Source organism: Octodon degus, unplaced genomic scaffold (assembly GCF_000260255.1).
Source record: "Octodon degus isolate 3935 unplaced genomic scaffold, OctDeg1.0 scaffold00351, whole genome shotgun sequence".
In the NCBI taxonomy this organism is placed as follows: domain Eukaryota; kingdom Metazoa; phylum Chordata; class Mammalia; order Rodentia; family Octodontidae; genus Octodon; species Octodon degus.
In genome coordinates this window covers 130299-153916 of record NW_004524927.1, presented here as the reverse complement: position 1 = coordinate 153916, position 23618 = coordinate 130299, and the positions used below count along the sequence as shown (strand labels likewise).

At 44.8% G+C, this 23618-nt stretch overlaps 1 protein-coding gene across 1 annotated transcript in view; it reads left to right on the top strand.

Annotated features, from left to right (window-relative positions):
• Window positions 1-23618, top strand: part of Dcdc2c (doublecortin domain containing 2C) — a 40592-nt gene that overhangs the window by 10095 nt on the left and 6879 nt on the right. The window contains exons 3-6 of the mRNA XM_023708335.1: window positions 4543-4619; window positions 9845-9973; window positions 12475-12612; window positions 13475-13524. Coding sequence (XP_023564103.1) covers window positions 4543-4619; window positions 9845-9973; window positions 12475-12612; window positions 13475-13524 — 394 coding nt within the window. The remainder of the gene's footprint in view (window positions 1-4542; window positions 4620-9844; window positions 9974-12474; window positions 12613-13474; window positions 13525-23618) is intronic.

Here is a 23618-nt window from a genome sequence, read left to right as displayed (position 1 = left end):
CCGCCCCCTTGTGGTACTAGATACTGACCCCAGGGACTTTGCACTGAATTGCATCCCCAGCCCTTTTGAAGATTTTGCATTCTGTGGCAGGGCCTTGCTGAGCTATGAAATTACTCAGGCTGGGCTTGAACTTGCAGCCTTCCTGCCTCAGCTTCTGTCAGGCAAACACCACTACATTCGGCTCATAATGCAAATCTTTGCTTCCTGGAGAGTTGGGCTGGCTGATTTGAAAATTATGTTTGAACACAGACTAAGAACCCACTGTGGGGAGCCGGGTCAGAGAGGTGGGGTTGTGCACTTGTGGTACCTGGGAATCTTTAGTGTTACCCTCCAGTGGCCTGACAGATGAGGGACGCATGAGTCTTCAGCCCTGATAAGTGGTCGCTAGCAGGTAGCCATGTTTACTGGACGCTTCTTAGTGGATTATTCTACAGAGCATGATGAATAAAACAATCTGAAGTCACGTATTTAATAGCTGGAGTTATTTAATTAGGCAGGTGACATCAGGGTTAATGAATCATTTAACACATCAAAAGAGCAATTAGCTCATTGTTTCCATCATTTATGCGATCAAGCTGTGCTCAGGGTGGCTGCACCTTAACAGAATTCTGCAGAGGATGACTTCCGTTTTGTTTTCAGACTAGAGCTGTAAATCTAGGTTGTTGACATTCATGGTTTTGATATTTTTCATCCTTTGTAAGCAGGTGTGCATAATTTTATATACAATAAAATCTTTTGTTGCAAGTAAACTGTGTTCTGTTAGATGGCTGGGTGTGATGGCACCTTTGGGAGACTGAGACAGGAGTACTGCTGTGAGTTCAGGGCCAGCCTGGGTTACATATTACATAATAAGTTCAAGGCTAGATTGACATATGCATGGAGACCCTGTCTCAAAGCACAATAAAACCAAACCAAACTAGTTGAGTGTGGGGGTGCATGCCTGTGATCCCAGCACTAGGGAGGCTGAGGCAGGAGGATCTCTGTGAGTTTGAGGCTGACCTGAATGCAGAGTGAAGTCCTGTCTCAAAAAGACAGAAACAAAAACAAAATACCACAAGACGAGCAAATGGTTCTAATCAATTTGAACTGAATGTCCGTTTTGTATCTGTGTATTCAAAGTGGTTAGGATAGATATGTAGTTACATTCTCTTAATGAATACAGTGATTTGTTCTAATGGTGTTTGTAAATAGGATCTCATATCCACATCTTGTACAGCAATTAACCACTAGGAAGAATGTATGCAGTGTGTTAATTATTGAACCTGTCCTACCAATTTGCTTTGAAACTGTCTCATTGTTATTTGTTTCTCAATAAAATTATAGAAAAAAATTGAACTTGAGAAATGAGTGATGTCTTGCAATATTAATAGCACATGATGCCAAATGTCACGTGCTCACAGCTGAGCCAGTGGTGCCCCCAACCCACCCTGCCTCGCTGTGGCATTGTGGGTAACTGTGTCCCAGTGGCAAAGGGTTATGGAGGAGATACCTTCTGCAGAGCAGGAGGAGAAAAAGGCAGCACAATCCCTCACTTCATATGAGATTAGGGAGACGGGTAATATGTGGGAAACACTGCAAAATTTTACAGAAAAGCATCACCCCAGTAAAGCTGCAGCAGTGTGCGTGATGACTCTATTTAAGGACAATGCAGTGTCACATTTTGCAAAATCCTCTAAAGGAGGCAAAAAGCAAATGTCACCGGATGAGTTCTTTGTTAAAGCTGCAGGAAAAGGGAAAGATTTCGCTGGGGCACTGGGCCAGTAGACAGCAGTGATTCGTCAGTGATAAAGAAAGTAGCCCTACATGGTGACCCTCCCCTGTCTTGTCTCCTGACAGCAGCTGCAAACATTTTGAGAGCTGATGGCAGGGGAATTTATTTTTATTTGTATTTCCAATTTTCTATATTATATTATATTATATTATATTATATTATATTATATTATATTATTATGATGATTATTATTGTTTGGGTAGTGGGAATCGAACTCAGGACCTCACACGTGTGTGACAGGCACTTTGCTGCTGAGCTATATTCCTGAGCCTGTAATTATCTTTTTTTTTTAAATTTTTTTTTAATTTATTTATTTATGTGTGTGTGTGTGTGTGTGGCCAGCTCAGCCCACCAGGGGGCGGGGCTGGCTGGCATATGGTGCTGGGGGATTGAACTGTGGTCCCTGTGCTTTGCTAAGCTTGTTCTAAGTAGGTGCTTTAGACCACTGAGCCATCTCACCAGCCCCTGTAATTATCTTTATGTGAGTTTTTTGGATTTGGAACAAGTTATCTGACTTTCCATTCTGTGTGTGTGTGTGTATGTGTGTGTGTGTGTGTGTGTGTGTGTGTGTGTGTGCAGGGTCTCACTATGTAGCTAGGACCCGTAGTGATCCTTCTGTTTTCAGCGCTGGGATTACAGGTGCGTGCCACCACACCCAGACTGCGTTGCCACCATGCCCAGACTCAGTGGTAGGCTCAGTGTGCCCGGGGCTGGGGCTGGCATGGTATGTGGTGCCAGGGATTGAACCCGGGTCCCTGCACTGGCCAAAGCAGGCGCTTAGTCTGCTGAACTATCTCGCTGGCCCTAGTTTCCATTATTTCTAATGGGGAAATTTGCTTTGATGTACAAGTGCTTTGGCTGACAAGATTTATGCCTGCAATCCAAGTGTTCACTGTCCCGGGTACTGAGGGATAAGAACGGCTGTGGGCAGGTGTGTGTTCCCACAATCTGCAGCAGCTTCTTTTTTTCTGGCCTCTTTTCCAGTGTCAGAGCTGTTTTCCATTCCTCGCAAGTAGGTGGGGATACATTAATAATCTTAGAGACGACATGACCAGAAGAGTAATACTGGGGTGCCCCGGAGGGTGGGGATGACAGGAGCAACCTGTGTCCTGATAGATGTCCGGCCCTCCCCTGATTGCTGTTCTTTGTGGATTGTGTTTGTGCCTATGTGTGTGTGGGGAGCAGCATGAGATCAATTGGGGGTCAGGTGGGGGAGACCCTAGCAGCCAGGAGGCCCAGAAGAAGTCAAGGTCTGAGATGCAGTTCAAGAGACAGCCTTTAGGGGCGCTGATGGCTTGGTTGTAACAAGACAGCTTGCCTCCGAAGTGTATAGTTGGGGGCTCCATCTTTCCAGACCGGGATGTCTGAGGCTCCTGGGGGCAAAGTTGACCATTCTGCTTGGGGTGATGGCAGGGCGGGGGCGTGGGATCGAAGCTCGTTAATTCAGGTCCAGCTCTGCCTGTGGCTGGGGACAGAGGCCAACATGGTGCTTTAGCTGTCAACAAGCAGTAGTGTGGTATTTGGGGGCCCTGAAGGAATTCTGACTCTGCAGCACATGGTGGTGACATTGGTGTTCACACACGCTGTCCTAGTGGGGCTGGGGCAATGGGGATCTTGGTCCCTTGTGCCACACCCCTTTTCTTTCCCTGTTGGGTGTCAGGCTCTGGACCTTAGGCAGAAGCTGAGAGGAGGCTGTGTGGGCCCAGGGTATTACACTGTTCCCAGCAGGGAGCTCAGAGGGGTCAGGCAACATGGGGTTGTGGTCCTGCTGCCCAGACGTTCTGACTTCAACCTTGCTATCTGAAAACAGAAGCCACCGTGTTATTGCATTGTGGGTACTGTGTAGGTGCTTGAGGTCCTGGAGAAAAACTTGAGCAGGACACCCCAAGTGAGCAGGAAGGGAAAGATTCATTTGGAGCTACAGGTACACTCTTCAGGATGGGCTCAGCTAGTGAGAAGGACTTGGGTACAAGGGGGCTTGGTGCTGAGGGTTCTGCAGCCTTGAGATTTGGGGTGGGATCGAGGGATTAGGCTGAGGTTTGACTCCTGCCAATGGACAGCTTGGCTTGGCCTTCCCCTTGGGCAGTGGAGGTTCTGAGCTTTTATGCTCTTGGAGAAGCTAGCAAGGTGTTCAAAGCCCATGGGGGCATGGAGTTGATCTGCATAGTCAATGACATGATAATTAGGGCTGGATCAATCAAGGTTTCAGAAGACCCCAGGGCACATGGCCAGGTACTGTTGTGTATGTATAAGTTATGTTTTCCATTGTGCTTAACTGGGCACTCCAGTTGTGGGCTAAAGAGTGACTCAGAAGGTGAATTTAGCTCCAGAGAAGTAGGCTTCTATGTGGCCTTCCTTTCTTCCTCCTGCTGTTTCCATGGCAACCTCTTGCCTCAAACATGTCAGCTTTTGGGCTCCACTGTTGGGAAGTGTGACTTTTGGTGAGCCGTTGGGTGTATCCCAGGTGCCAGCCCTGTGGTGTGGCTTTGTGTGCTCTCTTCCTGGAGGTTTGTCAGCTCTGTGCACACTGCCCTTTACCTCTTATGTTCTCTTCTACTTGGGTGCACAGGCTTCAGCACAAATCACTCCACCCTACACCCCAAAACCCATCTGCCCCCCGGCACACCCTCCCCTCCTGTCCCATGGCAGGTGATCTGTGATGGGGGGGACTTCACTTCTTCTTGCAGAGAGCTGCTCTGCATGCTGCTGGGCTCCAGCCTGGTGTCTCCTCCCGGGAATGGCGCTCTGAGGCGTATGCTTTCTTTTTTCAGATCAAGCCTGTGGTGCATTGTGATATAAATGTGCCGTCCAGGTGGCAGACATGTCATCGAATATACCGTCATATAAAGTGAGTACAGTATTGTGGGTACCAAGTCAGAGCTCAACATGGAGCCTTAGAAGGCCCACGCTTGGCCCTGCCCAGCTCCCCTCACGCAGCCTTTCTCCTCCTCTTCCCTTTCTGTCCTCTTCTCTCCCTCTGATGGTGAATTCTCCTGTGTATGGACTGCTCTGCCATGCAGACTTTCTTTTGCTTTTTTGTGACAGGATCTCACAATGTAGCCCAGGCTGGCCTTGAACTCGTGGTAAATCTCCTGCCTCAGCCTCCTGAATGCCCATGTCATAGGTGTGCGAGGCCACTGCAGCACACTGCGTTTTCCCCCTCCTTCCCTCCCTCCTTTCTCTCTCTCTCTCTCTCTCTCTCTCTCTCTCTCTCTCTCTCTCTCTCTCTCTCTCTGTCTCTTTCTTTTTTGACTGCACTTGTTTTTTAAATAATCACTTCAAACAAACATGAAATATCACATTAAACATGCAAATATTACTTTAGAATTTTTTTTTCACTAAACATAATCTCAAAAGGACAAGAGAGCTAAAACATTTCCTTCCATCTCATCTGAATGTTTCTTTTGTTATTATTACTTTATTATTATTATTTTTGGTGGAACTGGGAATTGAACTCAGGCCCTTGTGCTTGCCAGGGAAGTGCTTATTCTACTGAGCCATCTCCCCAGCCCCAACATCTGAATGTTTTAAACACCAACTACAAGGTAGGCACTGGGCATTCCTTAGTGAACAAAGTTAGTGTTGGTTTATGATTTCCAGTTTATAATCTAAAGTAAAAATCTTTGAGCTTAGAACAAGTTGTTTCAATGACCTTCAGCATGTTTGCATTTTTGGAAAATGACACAAGCTTTCAAGTGCTATAACTCTGTTTTTATTTCTTTATTTTAGAGAAGAGTCTACAGGGTGTTCAGGGTTTCACTACTAGATTGGACTCATAGTGACCCTCCTGTTTACAGCCTCCCAAGAGCTGAGATTACAGGCATGCACCACCACACCCAGTCTCATTTGCCCTCTCAGTGCGCCCCAGGGGCGGGACTGGCATGGCAGGCCTGGAGATCGAATCCTGGCCCCTGCGCCTGCTTGCAGGTGCTTTAATCCACTGAGCTATTTGGCCAGCCCTGTTTCTATTTTTTTATTCATTTTAATGAGAAAAAAAAAGATAAAATAGCAATGAAACAGTTTCAAAACAGGTTAGTAGGACAGTTACAATAATTAATACATTGCATGTTGTTGTCATCATAGTAGTTATTCAGAGGACAAGATGCAGACATGATATCTTGTCTAAACAATATTAATACCAACTTTTATTCTCAATGAACTAAGAGAAAGTAGCTGTATATTTATCCTAACTCTCAAATAAGCTACCTCACTCCTGAGATGAACATCCTGGAGTTCATCCAGTTGCTAGGCAACCTAGTGTCGTTCATTACTAACTTCACAAAAGTATAAAGGACCATGTTGTTGTAAAAAAAAGAGAAAAAAAATATCTGTTTCTGTTTCTGTCTCTGTCCTCTATCTGTGTCTCTATCTCTGTCTGTCTGTCTGTCTGTCTGTCTGTCTGTCTGTCTGTCTCTGTCTCTGTCTCTGTTTTTTTCTCCCTTTTTCCCTCTCCAGGCATTGAACCCAGAACCTATTCTCTGAGTTACCTTCCTAGCCTTTTTATTTTGATGTAGAGTCTTGCTAAATTGCTAAATTGCCCACAATGGGCTTAAATTTGTGATCTTCCTGCCTCCGGTTCCCAGAGTGCTGGGATTACATGCATCTGTTACTATCCCTAACTTATTTTTTCCTTTAACTTAAAAATTAAAAGAAATTATAGTTTGTTCTTATTTTTATGTGCTTATTCTAAAAAATGTGGAAATCATCCAGGCATGGTGGTACACTCCTATAATCCCAACACTCAGGAGGCTGAGGCAGGAGGATCGTTGTGAGTTTGAGACCAGCCTGGAACAAGAAGGGAGCTCAAAGCCAGCCTGAGCTGCATAGCAGGACCCCAATTCAAATAGACAAATACAACAAAACAAAACAAAATGTGGAAATCTACAAATGGTAAAAGAATAAAATAAAAATATGTTTATTTCACTCCTCTGAAAAAACTGATTGCTTCCAAGTGTGTTTCCTTTGTGAACTCCCTCAGTAGCTTGCTGCTGCTGTTTTCTTTTTTTTTTTTAAACATTCATTATATTTGACAACTCTCCTGATAAATTAATTTATGATGAACAATTTTGGTTATTGGTATAACTTTTTTTTTTTTTTTGCGGAACTGGGGATTAAACTCAGGCCCTTGTGCTTGCCAGGGAAGCGCTTATTCCACTGAGCCATCTCCCCGGCCCAGCATAACTTATTAATGAACTGCTATGTGGTAATTTATTTAGCTATTCTTCCAAACACAGACATTTAGGCTTTTGCATCTTTGGTTTTGTAAGTAACTACCTGAGAAATATCTTTCTTCACATTTCTCTGGGATGGGTCTCACGGACCATCGGCTCAGCATAATTAATTGCTTACCTTGCAATGATCTGTATTGCCAAAGTGTCCTTCAGAAAGACTAGCAGTTTTTAAGTATAAGGGGCGATTGTTTACAGTAAAAGACATATTGTTGTCAGTCCCCTTCAAAATCTTCCCCTCTCTCTGAGCAGACTCCACCCATCGTCCTCGCCACTTTCTGCAGCATCTCTGGAGCCCTCTTCCTTGAGGGTCTTTAGCTGCACTGTGCTAGCTGCTTTGCTAGATTAAAAACATTTTCCTTTCATGGTTATTTTGACTTTAGGGACAAGCCAGAAGTCGCACGGTGGCTAAGTGGGTGAGGACAGGCCATGGTGGTTTTATGAGCCTACCTTTCTGTGGTGGTGCTTGGCAGCAGCATTCACTGTATTTGTAGTTGATTGTACAGATACTCAGGAAAAGGGCTTCCAGAGCCATTTCAGACAGTGACACAAATAGTGGGATAACTGTGTTTGAAGTGATAGGGAGGATTTATTATTATTATTATTATTTTATGTATTTAGTAGAGTCTACAATGTCTCACTACACAGATCAGACTCAATAATCCTGTTTTCAGCCTCCCAAGTGCTGGGATACAGGCGCGTGCCATCACGCCCAATCTCAGCGTTCCTCAGACGTGAGGCTGGCATGGCATGCCCTGGATTGAACCCCCGGCCCTTGCGACTGGCTGAGCACGTGCTTTAATCCGCTGAGCTATCTGGCCAGCCCAACAAGGAGGATTTTGAAGGGGATTCATAGTATTTTTTTTTTGTGGTACCAGAGATGAACTCAGGACCTTGCGCTTGCCAGGCAAGCACTTATTCTACTGAGCCACCTCCCTGGCCCTAAAGTTGAGAAGGATTTTTTTTTTTTGCTGGCTCAGGCTGCCAAAAGGGAGGGTCTGGTGTGGCATGTGGAGCAGAGGATTGAAGTGTGATATAACATTTTTTTTTCTGTAATCTTAATTTTATTTTTCAAACATTCACCTCTGTACATTATATGCATATGATTGTGCCTCTTAACAGCAGGACAAGAATGTATGTTGAAAAGCTTAAACATTTTTAGCAATGATTTTATTTCAATATTTCTTTTATTACTATCAGTAACCTATAGAAATGTTTTTGGCACAAACAGTCAGGGAGACTAAATGTTGAAAACACTGCAGCGATCCTTATTGTGGCAGGGATCACACACGGAGGAACTGTGCATCCGGGCATTGTGCACGGTGCTTCTCCCCGTGGCTTGTTCTGGACTGTGTTTTGAATGTGGAAGAAGTTAGACGGAAGGTTGACCAGAAGTCCCTTTTGGCAAGGCGCTTTGGCAGAAGAAATGAATTCTTTTTATTGTGACAAACACATCAAGTTAAAATTTATATTTACTCTGAAAAAAGACCAATGTTTCTTAAATTTGAAGGGAAAACCTCTATTAAAAGCACAGCAATAGTGAAAAAATAGTATAAAAAATTAAAAGCCAGAATTGTACAGCTAAGCTTTTGCAGTGTTGCAGGATGTCAATGGTATAATACATTACTTCTAGGTTTCAGGAAATCAATCTTATGTTTTACCTTAACTTAGTTCAACTGTCAGAGTTTATAACACTTGCCAGATGGTATGGGCTAATAAGTCTCACTAACATTTTGCATTGTGTTTTGAAAATCTCCCAGACACCCCTTTGGCCTCCAACAAATGATAAAATAAAGTCCTCATCCCAAGAGCACAAGGAAGCTGGCTTAGGACTGCCAGAGAGGAACTGAGTTTTTCTTATCTTTTCAAAGGATTGCAAGTTACAGTGGTACCTCCATTCACGAACTTAATTCTTTCCACAATTCTGGATACAAACTGAATTGGATGAGAACTGAATCAAATTTCCTCATTAGGTTGACATTAAATCTAACCATTGAATTAGATTCAGTTCTCGTCCAATTCAGTTTGTGACCAGAGTCGTGGAAAGAATTGTATCATGAACTGTGGTACTACTGCATTTCTTTTGTGACTGTCTTGGCTCCATGGTGAGGGAAGTGGTTGCACTTGTGGGGTTTTTTTTCTTGGGGGGATTTTTTATGTGTTTGGTACAGGATCTCACTACACAGCTTGGACTCATAGTGATCCTCCTGTCTCAGCCTTCCCAGGGCTGGGCCTGGTCTTGGTGGCCAGCTCAGCACACCCAGGGGCAGATCATGTGAGTCTGGTGATCAAATCCCAGTCCCTGTGCTTGCCTAAGCAGGTGCTTAGTCTGCTGACCTATCTTACTGGGCCTGGCGTGGGGGTTGGCTTTTGAGATACACTTTCACCATGCAGTTCAAGCTGGTCTTGAACTCACTTTGTAGCCCAAGCTGGCCACAAACTCATAGCGATTCTTCTGCCTCAGCTGCCTGAATACTTGGATTACAGGCATGAGACACCACGCCTGGCCAACTACACTTTTCAAGGTATCATTTCCCCATTTATTTCCCAAATGGACCGTTTTTTTTTCCACTTTACTCATCACTGTAATTGAAGGCATACTTTGAACGAAGTAGTGTTTCATTTATCTGGGTAATTTAGGTTTTGTAAAAAGCATCTTCCTATATCAGCAGGCTTGATCACACTCTCTCTCCTAGGAGGGCCAGTCTGTAATATTAGGTGGCGTTCAGCACATCATGATGTTTTTGAGGGTCTGTAAATATACATATATTTTCTATGAATTTTTAGTATTTTCCTCTCCCATTTACAGGTACTAATGAATGCTCTGCTTTTCTTCTTCTTGCAGTGTTTTTACAAATGGAAAGTTATTTAACCCACCTATAAAAATTATAATACCCAAATTCAGCCTGTCAGATTGGAGTAGCGTGCTGGCCACGATTGGAGAAAAAGTCTTCCCTCTTGGAGGCGTGCGGAAGTAAGGAGTTGCCCCTACCTGCATGGTCTTTGGACTTTTCTATGAGTATTTTCTTCCTGGGCTATCTGTTGTAAGCTCTGTAATACTTTAAAGCAGTTTGTATTTTCTCAGACTTTATGCCCTCTGTGGTGGGTAAGCTAGGTTGTAGAAACCTAGTCAGCTTGAGAGCCTCTGGGTGTGTCAGGGTAGCTCATGCAAGTGTGTCCTCGAGTCTGTATCTGGTCCCTCCCTTCCTCTCTGGTGCTGCTCTATTGATCTGCTTCCAGGCCACCAGGAACTGAGCTCCCCACATCCTTCCACCATGGTGTCTTGCCTTGGAGTAGCTGACCATGGACTGAGTCCCCGGAAGCCGTGAGGCTAGATATGCCCAATGCATTCTTATCACCCGGGTGTTGAAACTTTCTCATCTTCATTGCTGAACTTTTCCTTATAGATCCAGTTTAATTTTTTCTGTTTTCCTCTAGAAAAGTTCCCAGGTTTTATCTTCTAAATGGAATTTGTCCCTTACCTATGTCTATTCCAAAATTCACCTCACTAGTGTACTGTTTCTACTGTCCTATTTTTTCTTATTTTTTAGTTTTACTAGTATATGTTGATAGTGCCTAAAGATTCCAGGCATCACGAGGAGTTTGTACACGCACGTAACACATCTTAATTTCTTTTTTTACTTTCCCTCCCCTCCTTTTCCCTGTTCCCTCTCTCTTGACCTTCTCATTTGCAGAATCTATTATTCTAGTTTCAAGTCCATCTTTCTCTATGTTCTCTTTCATTGTCTCCTATTCTTGTTTTATGCTGGCAATCTCTCCTTTTCTTGTAGCATTTTCACATTGATGAGAATTCTCGGTCTTGTGCTGTGGGGTCTGCCCTCGCCCGATCCTTATAGCTTCAGGTGACTCCTCTTTATACCTGCAGGACCCCAGAAATGCCCTTCAGCCCTGCACCTTCTCAATGTCATGGTTCACCCCTAGGACACTTGCTCCAGCTATCAGAGTCCACCATGGGGACAGGCAACAAACATCCCAAGACTGTGGAGGGAGAGAATAGGACTCCAAGCACTGCATTCCACATGGAATCCTCTGTTCCATGTCATGATCATCACTGAGGGCTCCTCACAGTTGTCTTCAGTGTCCCTTCTCAGGTGTGATCTCAGGCACTGCCTCTTGGAGTGCCGGGAGCACCCACATCTGTGCCCCTGGGATGTGCCAGGCCTCATGTGCTCAGCCTTGTCCTTCACTTAGGTCAGCAGTAGGTGTAGCAGTGCTGTTGTCTTGTGATCCTGGCCCATCTGGGGACCCCCAAGGACCCCTGGGGACCCTTGGAGGGCCATCTCCACCTGTGCTTTTTTGCCCACATGTCCCCTTCCACTTTTCCCTTTCACTGCGCACTTGCTGCCCTGGTCCATGGCTTCATGTCACATCCTCTCCACAGCTTAGTATCCCCTCCCTGGCTGCTGCCTCCAGCTGACTGTTGCTAGGCTACAGCTTCTGCTCCTCGCATCTTCCAGGACAGAGGCCTCTCCCTGCCATGCCTGGTTCCTAGTACTTTGCTCTTGACCTGCACATCCTCCTGCTCCTGCTGCATTCATCCCTGTGGCAGGCAGACCCCTGTGTTCTGTGGCTTTGTGCCGGCCCCTCCTATGGCCCTGGATGCCTCTACCCTCTTTTGGTGGTGAAATTCCAACCACTGGCCACCCTCCCTGCAGATCCTCTTACCTAGAAAGGCTTCTGAATCTCAGACCATGTACTTGCTTTCCTTTACTACAAGAAAACACCGGAGACAACTCACTCAGTGAGTTGCCCAGGCTGGGCTGGAATTTTAACCATCCTGCCTCAGCCTCTCAAAGTACAGGATTTTAAAAAATTATGCACAGGGTTTGGAATCTTTTCCAGAACACATGAAGCTTTAGTTGGTATTTAGTTAATTTTAACTAACAGTATAAGTTAACTTGTATTTGCTTTATTTTTTTTTTAAATGCATTTAGTACAGGGTCTCCAGGGTCTCACTACACAGATCAGACTTGCATTGATTCTCCTGTGTTCAGCCTGCCAAGTGCTGGGATTACAGGCACACACCCAGTCTCAATTGCTGTCTCAGTGCACCCCAGGGATGGGGCCTGTACGGCACGCTGGGGATGGAACCCAGGTCCCCGCGTTGCCTAAGCAGGTGCTTTAGTCTGCTGAACTATCTGGCTGGCCCTGTATTTGCTTTAGCTGGTAAGAGCAAGTATTAAAAAGGGCTGGGATTATAGCTCAGGATGAAGACCTCAAGTTTAATCCCCAGTGCTGCAAAGAAACATAACCAAGCAGAGCCTCAGAGTGGAGAGCATACATATCCAGGAAGAGCTGCTGTGGCCGGGTGTGAGTGCCCACTGGGTCCCATTTGGTGGCAAGTCTGCCCTTTCTCTGTAATTCCCACACGGATCGTGTCACAAGCAGCAAACACCTGCAGCCCCATGCTCCTGGTCCTAAAGTATATCCTATTTCTTCCTTCCACCTTTGCAGGTTATTTACCATGAATGGACATCTCTTGGACAACTCCAAGGATTTGCAAGACAATCATTTTTATGTCGCTGCAGGGCTGGAGAACTTTAAACACTTCCCTTATTGGAGGTCCTCAAGAGTCCCCAGTGATGTCCAACAGTGAGTACATTTTGTATTGTCCTTTCCTGAATTTTGGTAAGCTTTGTCTCTTTCTCTTCAGTACTTATCTCTTAAAAATGTGTCCACTTCAAAACTAATTATTGGTTATTTTTCTGTAGGGAAACATGAGGCACTCATTGCGTACCATTCCATTTCAGACTTTTAGCTAGGCATGGAGGAGCTACCCTACTTTGATAGTCTCAGTTACTTTTCTCTCATTGCTGGGACAAAATACCCAACAACCAAAATGAAGGAAGGAAAGGTTTATTTAGCTCACAGTTAGTGAAGGTTTCGGTCCGTACTTAGTTGGCTCCAAGGCAGAGTGGCGCATGGAGGAGGGAGCCATTCATGGTGGCCAAAAAAGGCAAAATAATACAGGGTACTCTGAATGTGACCCAAGGGCCTGGCCCAAGCTGGGTGAACTTCAGTCCTCACCTCTGCCTGTGGTTGGGTGTGGGGCACGGAGTACAACCCACATCTCACAGAGCCTTGGTTTCCTTGCCATGAGATAGAGAAGGGCACTCTGTCACTTGGTTATGGGGAGAGCTATTTGGAGAAACCATGTTTGTGCAAAGACCCGGGATTTAAGAATGATAGGCAGACCCATTGTGTAGAAGAATCCTTATGGCAGCAGTTGCCATAACCTTGCCACCCTAATGCCCAGTAGGCAGGGTGGTGTTGGGAATCTCAGGAAGGAGGCAGAGCCGACTTCCTTGGGCCCTGTGTGCGCTGAGTGGAGACCTCATCCTTCAAGGCCAGCATGCCCCCTCTAGGCCTATCCCTCATGGCCAGGCGCACAGCCTACATTTGAAGTTGGTGTGGGTGGGGGAGCTCCATTGTGAATAGCTGTCTTATTTTTCAGGAGGTATGCTGACTTGGAAAAGTGTCCACAGAGAAAGAAAAAAGTAAGTCGTTTTTCAAAGCAGTGGTGACTACAGTCTCCGAGTCCAGTGTCTCCTGAGAGTGTGCTGCATGCTGCGTGGATACCTAGGTGTAAACTGAACTTCCTGGGTGGGGGGCATGTTTTAAGAGGGGGCAGGTGCCTTCCATGAATGAGGAAGAGGGCTTAGGTTTATGTGTGGAGCAGTCTCCATGCGGGGGTGGCACAAGAGGAGCCTGTGATGTGACGCAGAGAAAGGGGTAAGGGGAAACATAGATGTGAAGTCTTATGGGACAGTGGGGGGAAGCTGAGGCACGCTTGGCAAGGCTGAGCTTGGGCTCCTGTGAGGCTGGGAGGCACTGAGGTGAGAAGCGGCTCATTCTGTGTGCGCATGCGTGTGCGCATGCACGTGCATGCGTGTATTGGCACACATACTGATATTGCAATGTAAGCATGAGAAAGAAGGAAGCATTGGGAGACAGGATTAAAGGGGGGGTGTGGAAGTCGCTTGGATGGTCTTGCCAGTCCTCGCGATAGGTTTGTACAGCACTTAAGTCACCACCACAGCCAGTGCCCAGGCCTGGCTCCGGGAGCTGACTTTCTTCCAAGACGTGTCTTCCTCGAGTGTACGTTGCTGAATGTTATTAGTGATCCTTGCCTGTGAGTGAGATCAGCCCTAGTGTTTCCTTCTTTGGTCATCCTTGGCTGGTGTTTACTGAACATGAGCCTTCCCCCCAGTCACCTGTGTTGCTGTCTAGGTGGCTTCCTGAGTGGAAGCCATTTGGTATTTTGAGCTTTCTTTCACTGAGGTGTGAGGGTCAGCCTTGTTTGTGGAATGCATGAAAGGTAGTGATCACTGGAACATGAAAATGATGGCCACAACTTGGCCTTAAGGTATACCCCCCTTGCTGTGTACCCCACCTTGCTGATTGGAGTCTCAGCAGTTTTTTTCAACAGTGTCTGAGAGGGCTGCCACTGATGGTACAGGCGACGTTAGTGGGGCACTGCAGTTCGATTGTGATTGTCACTAAGCGTGGGTGGAGCAACCTTCCAAATCCCACCAGTCATGGGCTGTGGAATCCCAAGCTGCTGATTGTCTGGGGTCCTTTTTATATCATTTCCGTAATCTCCATTTCATTAAGTTTCTTTGACTTTGGTTCTTCATAAATGGGGATGCAAATTTCCCTTTTATCAGATGTTTATTTTATCTGGCCTAAGATTTGAGGCATGTGTATCCTAAGGTGATATATATTTGTTTTTTGTTTTGTTTCTTTTCTTGGCTTCTATCACTGGAGACTTGATTACTTTTGATAAAGATATTTAGGAAGATTCCTAAATGGTAGACTCACAAATCAGGGACAATTGTAAGTCATAGTGTAATCCGCAATACAAAAAAGTATTGTTTTATAAACTGAAACTATTTTCCTAAGATAAACATAGCAAGAACCTATAGCGATATGGAAAACACACTTTCTGAAAAATGAAAATTTTTGGAAGAAAACAAAAGGCAGTGGTTATCAAAGATTGATGTATACTGTCTGCATTTATTGTAAAAATATGCTTTCAAGGTGCCTTTGATTATCTCCTTTGCATTCAGATCTACCTGATGTGCTGGTCTTTACACTCCCTATTAGCATTTTCCTGCCTCGTTGGAGCAGGTAGCCCATGTTCTGGGAATGGAAAATTCTGTCTTGCAGGAATTCATCAAAGCTGGATTTACGAAGAGTCACTGGACGAACATTATGATAAAGCAAATGGTTTCTGTACTTGCTTTTCCCAGATCTTTTATTTCTAAATCATTAAGCTTCCTTTTCTGTATGAATTGCATTAGTAGTGAACATAGTTTTGGAAAATGGAGGAAATGAAACAACAAATGCTGGATAACCAGAAATGCTCTTTAACAGAGACAGCCTTCCCTGGAATGTGAGGCACTGCCCATGGAGGTGGGTGGAGACAGATGGGAGTCATGGGGGGAAGGTGTTTTTGTGTGTAGGGATCTGAATTTAAAGAAGGGTAGATAAAGTCCATTCAGTAATTGCTGTCAATGATGGCATAAAATGTTTGGCCTGAAAGCAGAGCAGCACAGACAGGATGAGGCCAGTGCTGAGTGACTGCAGCCTTCCTGGAAAGGTGGCAGGTGGGGTGGAGCTGTAGGTTGGACCAACACTGCACGCTGTTGACTCTATGATGGGCATTTTATATGTTGGGGCATCTTCTCCAAATTAAGGCTGTCTCTCAGGACTTATTGGCGGTCATGCTGTGGATGTAACTTGCCATTGGTCTCTTGTCACTTGACAAGAGGCTGCAGCTGCTCCTTCTACTCTATCCTCAGTCAAAACACATGTGAGGTCAACTCTGTGCATGTGAAGTTTAATGGCTGGGTAGAATCTACTCCAAATGATTTTGCTATGATTCAGAATTGACACGAAAAGTTATTACGTACACAGAAAGGCAGAAAAGCAGCAGATCAAGACATAAATCGGATATTGGTGGAACACATTCATCTTGCCTTCCAGAGGGACTTGTGGGCACCCTTTTTGTGGGACCTAAGGCAGGGGGGCTGATATTGAAACTGTCAGCTTCAGTGATCTGTGCTGTGTGACAAGCATTCCTGGACCACGCAGCCCCAGATAACAAGGATTTATATTTCCCTGATTTTTGCATTGGCCTGGATGGTCCTAGGCTGGTATTATCTCACAACTCCTCTGGGTAGAGTTGGGGTATCTACCCAACCTCAATGACACATACTGGTTTTGGGGCACTTTGTTTTCTCCTCCATGTGGCTTCCCATCCTACAGCAGGGCGTCACAAGATGAGTTTGCATCTCTTTTCTGAGGAAGATGCAAGAGATGATCAGAAAGCACCGAAATGTGCAGGTTGGTGTAAGCAGCTTAGAGCCTCCTTCCCACATTGCCTGGGAGAGCACACACAACCTTGAGTTGAACCAGAAATGTGAGCAGAAGTCTGAGTCTACAGGCAAAAGTCTTGGAAGGATCCAGAAACTTGTTCCTACTGTCTTCTCCTTGTCCTTTTTGTACAATGTTCACTTCCCAAGTTCTATGATGACAATATGGATTTAGGAAGTTTTAAAATGGCTCTCAGGGAGCAGAAAACAGAATTTGTAGACAATAAGGGGCACCATGACATAGTTTATTTATTTTTTTTTTCTTTTTCATATAGCATTTATTTTTTAATCACATAAGCATCACAGATTTTTCCAATTAAAAAAATACTATTTGTGACTTAATGAGTGTGACGTAAGACAGTTCTCAAAAATAAAACTAGTGCCTTGCACAGGATCTCAGCTGGCAGAACCCCAACATCAGACTCACTCTTCTGTGTCCCCAGTCTGCTCTGCAGGGAGGCAGGATGTCTCCCCTGAAGCCCCAGCCACAAAACGAGCCCCCCCCAACCCCTCCAGTCAACAAGAGTTTTGTACCTTACAGAACTATCAGGTCAGTGCATGACATAGTTTAAATGGCAGTGTTCTTTCTTAGAGGTCCCTTAAATAGCCATAGGACTCGTGACATTTTGATCCAGTGAAACTGGAAGGAGAATCATGGGGCATGATGTGTGTGAGAAGTGGGGACATTGGCATGACCAGGGAGGAGGCAGGGCGAGTGTGGATCTATGTGAGGAGGAGCTTGTGCCTGGATCGCACGTTCACCAGTGAGAATGAAGAGTGAAGCAAAGGTGACGTGAGTGGCTTACATAAAACTGCTCCTGATGTCTAGTGCAATCCTTGTGACATACGGTGGAAGGTGGGTCTGCTTCCAGGTTTGGGTCTATCTTTGGGGATTCCTTAGATATCCACTCTTCTTGTGGATAAAATTGATGTCTGTAAAGTCGTACAGTTGTCCACAGTTGTGACTCCTTCCTGTAGCAACCCATTTGCAGCTGGCCCTGCAGGCTCACTGCTGTAGGCACGAGTGCTGTGGGCTCTGACTTCCTCGCCTGGATCCTGGCTAGCCTCCCTCGCTGAGTGGCTTGTGGCCACCTGCTGTTCCAGGTCTCAGTTATTAATGGGAGTGGATGTCCTGTGTCATCGCCTCATTTTCTTTTTCTGGACTCTATCAGGAGGCATCTTGCAAGGGTGTGAAGCTTTCATTTAAACTCTCACAGGCTCCCCATGCAGAGTGTTTGTGACACATAAGAGCATCACTGTTTATCTCTTCTAAATTTCCATTTTGGACAGCATGAAAGACTTTAACTCTGTAGTAGAAGAACCTCAAATAGTACTGTTAAAAAATGTTTGTTTCCCAAGAAAATAACAATGAATAGACAACCTCCACAAGTACATTTCACTCATTATACATCTGACTTGTTGCTGAGTCAAAACACCCGATGCCTACAAGTTAAAGGAGGAAAGGATGATTTCATCTCACAGTTTGTAGTCAGTCGGCTCCAAGGCAGGGAGTCATGGAAGAGGAGCATCACAGAGGAGAAAAAGTCCATGGCAGGGAAGGAGGTGGCGGCGGCGCCAGCAGCAGCAACAGCAGCAGCAAGCCTGCCTTGCCTATCTCCCTTATATTCCATCCAGGCTATAAGCCTATTGGTAGATGCCACCCACACTCAGGACAGGGATTCCATTATCCACACTCTGAAGTGTGCTAAAGCCATTTATCTGTCACACACCCTTAATCTTAGTATCACACACCCTAGATCCAGCTACCTCAGAAAAGCCCCATCTATGAGCACATGAGACTTTGGGGGACATCTCTGTATAAGCCATGAAAGTGTTTGAAATACAGCCTTATTATATACCTGGTTTTGTCAATTATTGCTTGGTATAAGCAGTCAATCATTGAGAAATATCTCTTCATAGGCTCATCAGTATCTAACAGAGCCTAATTAAACTGACCTTTCAGGGCAATGAAAGTAATTGAATAAAGCTGTGCACTCTTTTTTTAAAAATCCTATTTTATTTATTTATTTATTTATTGGCAGAACTGGGGCTTGAATTCAGGCCATTACGCTTGCCAAGCAAGCACTTATTCTACTGAGCTATCTCCCCAGCCCCTGTGCGCTCTTATTTTGTTATAGAAGACAAGATTTCATTATGTAGTTCAGGCTGACCTTGACCTCATTATGTAGCCCAGGCTGACCTTGAACTCATGGCAATTTCTTCTGCTTCAGCCTCCTGAGTGCTGGAATCATAGACATACATGCCCACACTGTGGTAAAATTCGGTTTTGCTCAATAAATTCAACTGCATTCATTGTTTTTTTAAAAAAATTATTTATTTATTTTGGTGTTTAATATGGGGTCTACAGGGTCTTACTACTTAGATCGGACTCCTAGTAATCCTCCTATTTTCAGCCTCCCAAGCACTGGGATTGCAGGTATGCACCACCAAGCCCAGTCTCAATTACCATGTCAATGTGCTCCAGGGGTGGAGCTGGCACAGCACACCAGAGATTGAAACCCAGCTGCTGCGCTCTGCCTAAGCAGGCACTTTAGTCTGTTGAGCTATCTGGCTGGCCCCTTTATTGTGGTTTTAATATCCGTTACTGTCCATAGAAGTAAGGACAATTGAATAAATATTTAAAATTGCATTTCTCTATTAAAGTGAATATTTTATGGTAGAAGCCTCTAAAACGTCAGTAAGTAGTAAGCATTGTGTTTGCATCAGCTCAGCAACAAACAATTACTCTTCCTGCGGGCACAGAGCTGAAATGTCCGTGTGAACAGGGGGTCAATTCTATAAATGAAAGTTGTGTGTGCGAGCAGTTAGGGAGATGCATGTGGGCTGAGACTGAGGCCTGTCCTTTATGAGCAGGTTCCTGCCTGTGATGCTCAGCATGGTGTCTATGCTTCAGAATTAATCAACAATTGCTGACTAATGCTATCCAGGCAGCCAACAATTGAGAGGAGATTCACTATCCTCTTCCAGCAGCCAGAAGGGGCACTGACTGGGTCAAACAGCACGCATTTCCCACCTGCCTGCTTGCTCAAAGCCAAACCTGGCTGGCCAATAGAAAACCCTGACCTGCTTTGGATGGATGCAGGATATTTGCTGGCAGCCTGTCCTGGTGCATTTGTCACCCTCTACCCAGGGTGGAGTGACTGAGATAGGGGGCTATTGTTCTTCAGTTAGCTGAAGCTAGGGGCTCCTCTCATACCACCCTGGAAGACTGCTATTTGCACAGGGACCCAGATAATCTTTTAAAAACTGTTGACGTATACTAATATGCTGAGCTGTAAAAGGCTCAAGTCAACAACTTCTGACATTGCCAATCACGCAGATAACCCACTACTATTATGGACTTTTGGACTATATTGGATTATTTTGCTGAATTCATGTACCTACAATATTTAAATGGCAATGGAATACCCATCTCTGACAAAACTAAACAACAAAAAAAAAGGGGATACAAATGAAGGACCATTTTGTATCTGCATAAACAAAATAGTTATGATAAATATACAGCTACTTTCTCTTAATTCAATGAGAAGAAAGATTTGTAATAATAGTGTTTGGACAGGATATCAGGTCTGCATCTTGTACTGTGAATGACCACTAAGAAGACAACAACATGCCATGCATTAATTATTGAAACTACCCTACTAATTGATTTTGAAACTGTCTCATTGCTATTTGTTTCTCAATAAAATTTATAAAAAACGAAACAAAACAAAGAAACTGTTGACATAGCAGACTGAAGTGGGCTGTGGAGACAAAGAATGGTCCCTAAAAGTGGGAAAGAGAAATTAACCTAATGTGCCTCAGGTTTCCTTCTAAAAATATTTTTAGGGGGCTGGGGAGATGGCTCAGTGGTCTAAAGCACCTACTTAGAACAAGCTTAGCAAAGCACAGGGACCGCGGTTCAATCCCCCAGCACCACATGCCAGCCAGCCCTGCCCCCTGGTGGGCTGAGCTGGCCACACACACACACACACACACACACACACACACACACACAAATAAATAAATAAATTTTAAAAATATTTTTAGTAGGAAGAAAGGCAAATGGGATTACAAAAAAGTGACAGCTGCTTTGTAAATAGGGCTCCAGTGCATTTCAGCTCAGGCTGCTGGGGAAGACAGTGCCTCCTGTTTCTTGCTCAATCCACGCTTCCTGGGAGACCCCATGAGTGACAGCGAGCAGAGTGCCTGCGCATTTTGTCCCCAGCCCTCGGTGTGTTATGATGCAGGCAGGGTTACATCCACAAGAGAATGCACATGAGAGCTATCTGTAGGGAGGCAGAGGACTCAGTGGCAGGTCATGTGGGGCCTTCCATCTTTAGCTCACTGTGTGGCCAGGTAGGCATTGTCTCTCATGGTGGCTCCTGTGTGTGCTTGCTCTGTGTCACAGATGCTTTTTTTAAATTAATGTGTTTAATTGTTATAGGGTCTTACTACACAGCTCAGACTCATGGTGATCCTCCTGTTTTCAGCCTCCCCAGTGCTGGGATTACAGGTGTATGCCACTATACCTGGACTCTGGCCAGCTCAGAGTACCCAGAGGTGGGGCTGGCACAGCATGTGGTGCTGGGGATCAAACCATGGTCCCTGGGCTTGCCTAAGCTTGCCTAAGCAGGCACTTTAGTGTGCTGAGCTATTTCACTGGCCCCCACATATACCTTTTGCTCTGGTCTCCAGGGTGGGTCATCTGCCTTTGTCATTTCCCTTGAGTATCACCCTGCAGAGGAGAAGAAAATATGGTGTCCCTTATCACAGAGGTCAAATATATGAAAAATGGGTTGCAACAACTAGAGCTCAGAGGTGCTGAAGAGAATTAGCTAGATCTTGAGCATGCCAACCCCTGCCTGCTCCGGGTCCATGAGACCCATGGGCCATTTTCTGTTTCTAAGGCCAGTTCTGCTGGGATCTCATTACCTCTTCTTAGAAACATGGTTTTGGCTCACAGGAAAGCCTTCATAGGTAGACATTGTTCTCTCTCTCTCTCTCTCTCTCTCTCTCTCTCTCTCTCTCTCTCTCTCTCTCTCCCATGGATTAAACTCAGGCCCTTGTGCTTGCCAGGCAAGTGCTTATTCTACTGAGCCACCTCCCTGGCCCCCATTGTGGTCTCTTCATGATGAGGCTGGAAGACTGTTTTCACAAGGAACAAAGAAGACAGCCTTGGTCGTTTGATCATGTGCACGATGTTAATGGCGCAAGGTTCAGTTCACCCTTGACTCATGCACTCAATCTGCTCACAGGGGCTGGTTGTAAGTCAAGACTATTTTTCCAATAAGAAATAACAGAAATACACATAACATGTTCCAAACATCCCAAAGCACTCCCTAACTTACCTTTTCATAATAAAAGTGTTGCATATGATCCTAACTTAACAGAAACACCAACAATTTTCCTAGTGTATTTATCAAAAATACATAAAACATGCCTAGTTTACCAGAAGCAACAATTGCCTACTATATTCATCATTCAAGTTGACATCTTTGGCTTATAGGAAGGGAGGATGAAATAGAAGGTGGCTGTTGTTTGGAAGGAGAGTCCTCTCCCATAAAAACATCAGGAATCTTGCTCTCTGCTGATCTTTCTCTCCTTGGGAGTCTGTAGCTTACTAGGACCTGCTTCTGGCTCACTAGGTCTCAACCTTTTTAGGACCAAAAACTGGCCTAAGGCTGTCTATTTCTGTCTTTTCTTTAACACTGTTCTGTAGTATGACATGACACTGTCATTAAGCAAGTGAATGCAACATTTGGCTTTTTCTTTGTCTGGGTTGGTCTTCTCTACAAATCATTGCAGCTTTGTCTACTTTGTCAGGGTTTCTTTTATTCTAGAAGAACTTTGCTGCACTGATTGTTGATACTCCCCCCTCCTCAGAAAGCCCCTCATTGTCATTCTCTCTTGCTCAGCCGGAAGTTGCTCAAGTTCTTCTGTAGACAGCTCCTCTGACCATTCCTCCACCAGTTCCTCAGCATCACCACCATCTGCCCCAAAACTTACAAACTCTGCTGTAGTGACACTGTCATCAACAGAGTATAGAGTCAATTGAAGGCTCAGGCTCCTCTACACGGCTTTCAAAATCTCTCTCCTGTATAATTTTAGGCCACACTTTCTTCCAGGCAGATCTGTGTCCTTAGACAGAAGTTGGCCTACAATTTCTCAGTTAACCCCACACAGGAAAGGATGTTGTAAAGTTCCTTCCAGAACTCTTTTCACAGGGTTAATTCTGTATCTCAGACCATCTGGAAGCACTTCAGGAACAGTTCCTTGGTGGGTAGTCTCTTAAAGTTAGCTCTAACCTGCTGATCCCAAGGCTGCAGTTGAAAAGTTGTATTAGGTAGTTGGAACTCGACTGAGAGCCATGGGAATTCTTTAGCCAATTTTTCCAGATCTCGTGGGTAAGTGGAGCATTGTTCATCACAAGGAAGGCCTTGAGCAGTAAACCTTTGTCCTCTAAATGTTTCTTAACAGTAGAGCAGAAAGCCTCCGTGATCCACTGAAGAGAAAGCACTCTTGTTACTGAAGCTTTTGTGTTAGATCTCCACATGACTCCTAGCCTATGTTTCCTGAACCCTGGAGGGCTCTCAGAGTGATTCAACAGAGAGGCTTTAACTTGAGGCAACCACTTGTATTGGCACATAGCAGTAAGTTTAGTCTCTCATAGGCTTGTGGCCTGGCATTTTCTTTTCTGCTTGGGTAATGCATGTTATCCTGGGCATTTTGTACCAGAGAAGGCCAGTTTCACCACAGCTGAAAACTCGATGGGAGCAAAAGTCATTTCTCTGTGTCATGATCTCATGGCACTGGCTGCTTCTCCATGACTAGTTATGTGATGAAACCCAGAGCCTGCTTTCAAACTGTGAAAATACTCGTTAATGGTATGAAGTGTTTCACCATTGTCATTGTTGATGGATTATCCTTTACAAGTTCTGCATTTATAGCCCTAGTTTTTTTTTTTTCCACAAATTGTAGACTCAGATAGGCTATCATCTGGGATTTGCCTTTCCTTTATCTACATCAATAATAGTCTTTCTATGTCACCTAACACTGTTGAGCATGAATTACTAACACCTCTAGCAGCACTAATTTCCTTATAAAAATCTTCCTGTCAGATGGTTTAAATGGTGGATTTTGATATGCTGTACATGTGAGCAAGATCAGTCACATGAATGCCTCGCTCGTATTTCCTTATAATGTCCTCCTCCTCCTTCT